The sequence below is a fragment of the Montipora capricornis genome, chromosome 9, assembly GCF_036669925.1.
Source record: "Montipora capricornis isolate CH-2021 chromosome 9, ASM3666992v2, whole genome shotgun sequence".
Taxonomy (NCBI): Eukaryota; Metazoa; Cnidaria; class Anthozoa; order Scleractinia; family Acroporidae; genus Montipora; species Montipora capricornis.
In genome coordinates this window covers 16,418,023-16,420,522 of record NC_090891.1, presented here as the reverse complement: position 1 = coordinate 16,420,522, position 2,500 = coordinate 16,418,023, and the positions used below count along the sequence as shown (strand labels likewise).

The 2,500-nt window shown below is 39.2% G+C and overlaps 1 protein-coding gene across 2 annotated transcripts in view; it reads left to right on the top strand.

Moving 5' to 3' along the window:
* LOC138015670 (ubiquitin-like modifier-activating enzyme ATG7) overlaps nucleotides 1-2,500 on the top strand; it is a 41,390-nt gene that overhangs the window by 22,453 nt on the left and 16,437 nt on the right. For both annotated transcript variants that reach the window (XM_068862763.1, XM_068862762.1), the window contains exons 11-12: nucleotides 943-1,087; nucleotides 1,398-1,556. In XM_068862763.1, coding sequence (XP_068718864.1) covers nucleotides 943-1,087; nucleotides 1,398-1,556 — 304 coding nt within the window. The remainder of the gene's footprint in view (nucleotides 1-942; nucleotides 1,088-1,397; nucleotides 1,557-2,500) is intronic.

The following is a 2,500-nucleotide window of genomic DNA, read 5'->3' as shown; positions in this document are numbered from 1 at the left end:
CAAATACATGTTTTTCTCTAAGTCCCCCACCACCTGACATTTCCAAAAGTCGGGTCGACTTTTCACATGACGGCTCGTCATGGACTAGACGGGTCGTCACAAACCGTCACCATTTTCAGAAAGTTCCTTGCACCTTCTTTCAAATAGCAACTTCCTGTTACTTTACTTCCGCAAACACCATGACCCGACTTCTGCTTGACGGGTCGTCTTCACCAAAAAGTCGACCCAACTCAGTTCGTGTGTATTGGACAACCCTCAAAAAAATACTGTAGTTGTAGTCGGGCATGATAAAAAGAATTAAAAAACTTGTTGTCACTGACTAAAAAACTTATGTAAAAAGGATGTTTCGGTCAAAATACTATGACCTTCTTCAGCATAAAATGACTTACGAATACAAAATGAGTGCTTAAAAAAGCCGTAGAAACGTCACGTGGGATTGCCAAGGGCCTTGTAAATGTCCGTATTGTAAACATGTTCATTAATGGAATTAGGTTCGCGAATTGAGTGCCACGCTTCTAAAAATAATATTTTTCCCCAGGTTGAGTAACTGTCAATGCATCTTCATAAATTTTCCAAAGTCTATCCCTTGAATTTTCATATCAGATCTTTGGTTAAATTTTTAAGTTTTTGACCTTAAGCCCACCTCTTATCTTGTATAACCAAACAATTATAGGTCACCTACATGTACAGCACTTACTCCAGCTAAAAGTACATTAAGTAAAAAATAATGCATAAATTACCACATCCATGGATCGTCTCCCTCTTGTGTTTTAATGGCCCAAGTACAATGTAGTTTCATCTTTTCAGTCACTTTAATTTATTTAAATTTGAAGATGATCCAAGAAAGTTGCGAAGTTCTTATTCAGTCTACTTCTACTTGTCTCATTGTCAGAGACACTGTATTTGGCCTATTTATCATTGTTACTGTTGCATTATTCCCAGGTTAGCTTCATCATCAGTAGACCTTAATCTCAAGCTTATGCAGTGGAGACTACTACCATCACTTGATCTTGACAAGATTTCTCAAACAAAATGCCTTCTCCTTGGGGCTGGAACCCTTGGCTGTAATGTAGCAAGATGCCTTTTGGTAAATGTACATGTAATTAATTCAGATTTAGTATAATGGATTGAGATAAAGAGCGTTTCATTTGATATAAATTAGATGAGTCAGTCCCCAGTTTTATTCTTCATCCTAGCTAACTGAGCAAAAAGGTCAAAGGTTTTAATAATCTTCTCTTCATACAATTTTATTTCACCAGTGGAAAAGAGTGAGTTCCAGAGTCATTGTTATTGAAGCATGCATTAAGACATGAATAATTTATCATCTCCTTTATGGGTTTAAAATAAAGTCAATTTTTTGAACAAATTATTTTTATTGTGCTTGCTTGTTTTTTCAGGGTTGGGGTGTTCGCACCATTACATTTGTTGACTGTGGTACAATTTCATATTCAAACCCTGTGCGTCAGACACTCTTTGAATTTACCGACTGTCAGAATGGAGGAAAACCCAAGGCAGAGACAGCTGCCTCCTCTTTGAAGAGAATTTTTCCTGGGGTGGTGAGTTTTTTCTGTATGCCTTCTGACTTTTTCATTTCTCAGAGTCATACTACATGTAAAAGCACCCACTGAGATAAGATCATTGGACACAGAATAGCTCTGTACCATTAAATTTATAATATAACCAAGTCAATTTAACTTTGTAGAAAATTATGTTACATGAATGTATGCAGAGATTATCTTCATCTTTTTAGCACTGCATGCTGGTGCCATAATATTATGTTGTACACATACAGTACAGTCATTGAGATCACAAAGTGATTGTTTTATGTTGTTTTGGAGGCCGTGTAGCCCAGTGGGTAGGGTGCTTACCTTGAGATCTGGATATCCCAGGAACCAGTTGATCTGACCTCCAGTTGAATTTGATCGTAGTGGTCCCTGGTTCAACTTCTCAGTTGCACTTGTATAGAATAGCCAACGTTTGTGGGAAATGGATCCATGGAAGATGTGCGAAAGTAAAGAGGGTGACCTCGAGGTTGGGGAGAGATTTTGTGTGTGGAAGATGCAAGAAGCAAGCTGATGGATTAGTGGAACCGGTGGAGGAGTTGTGTGAAGAGGTGGAAACGGTGAGAGGTTTCTATTATTTGGGGGATAGGGTGAATGCAAAAGGTGGCTGCAAGGCAGCTGTGACAGCAAGAACAAGAATTGGTTAGGTGAAGTTCAGGGAATGTGGAGAGTTGCTGAACTCAAAAAGGTTCCCGCTGAAGGTGAAAGGAATGGTTTATCGGAGTTGTGTAAGAGTGACAATGTTATATGGGAGTGAGACATGGTGTCTGAGGGACAATGAGATAGCAATTTTGAGAAGGGCTGAGAGAGCAATGGTGAGAGCACAATGTGTGGTGCAAAACTGATGGAGAAAAAGAGGACAGAGGACCTGATGGAGATGCTGGGATTGAAGAAAACAGTGGTTCAGATGGCAAAGGCAAATGGAGCGAGATGGTACA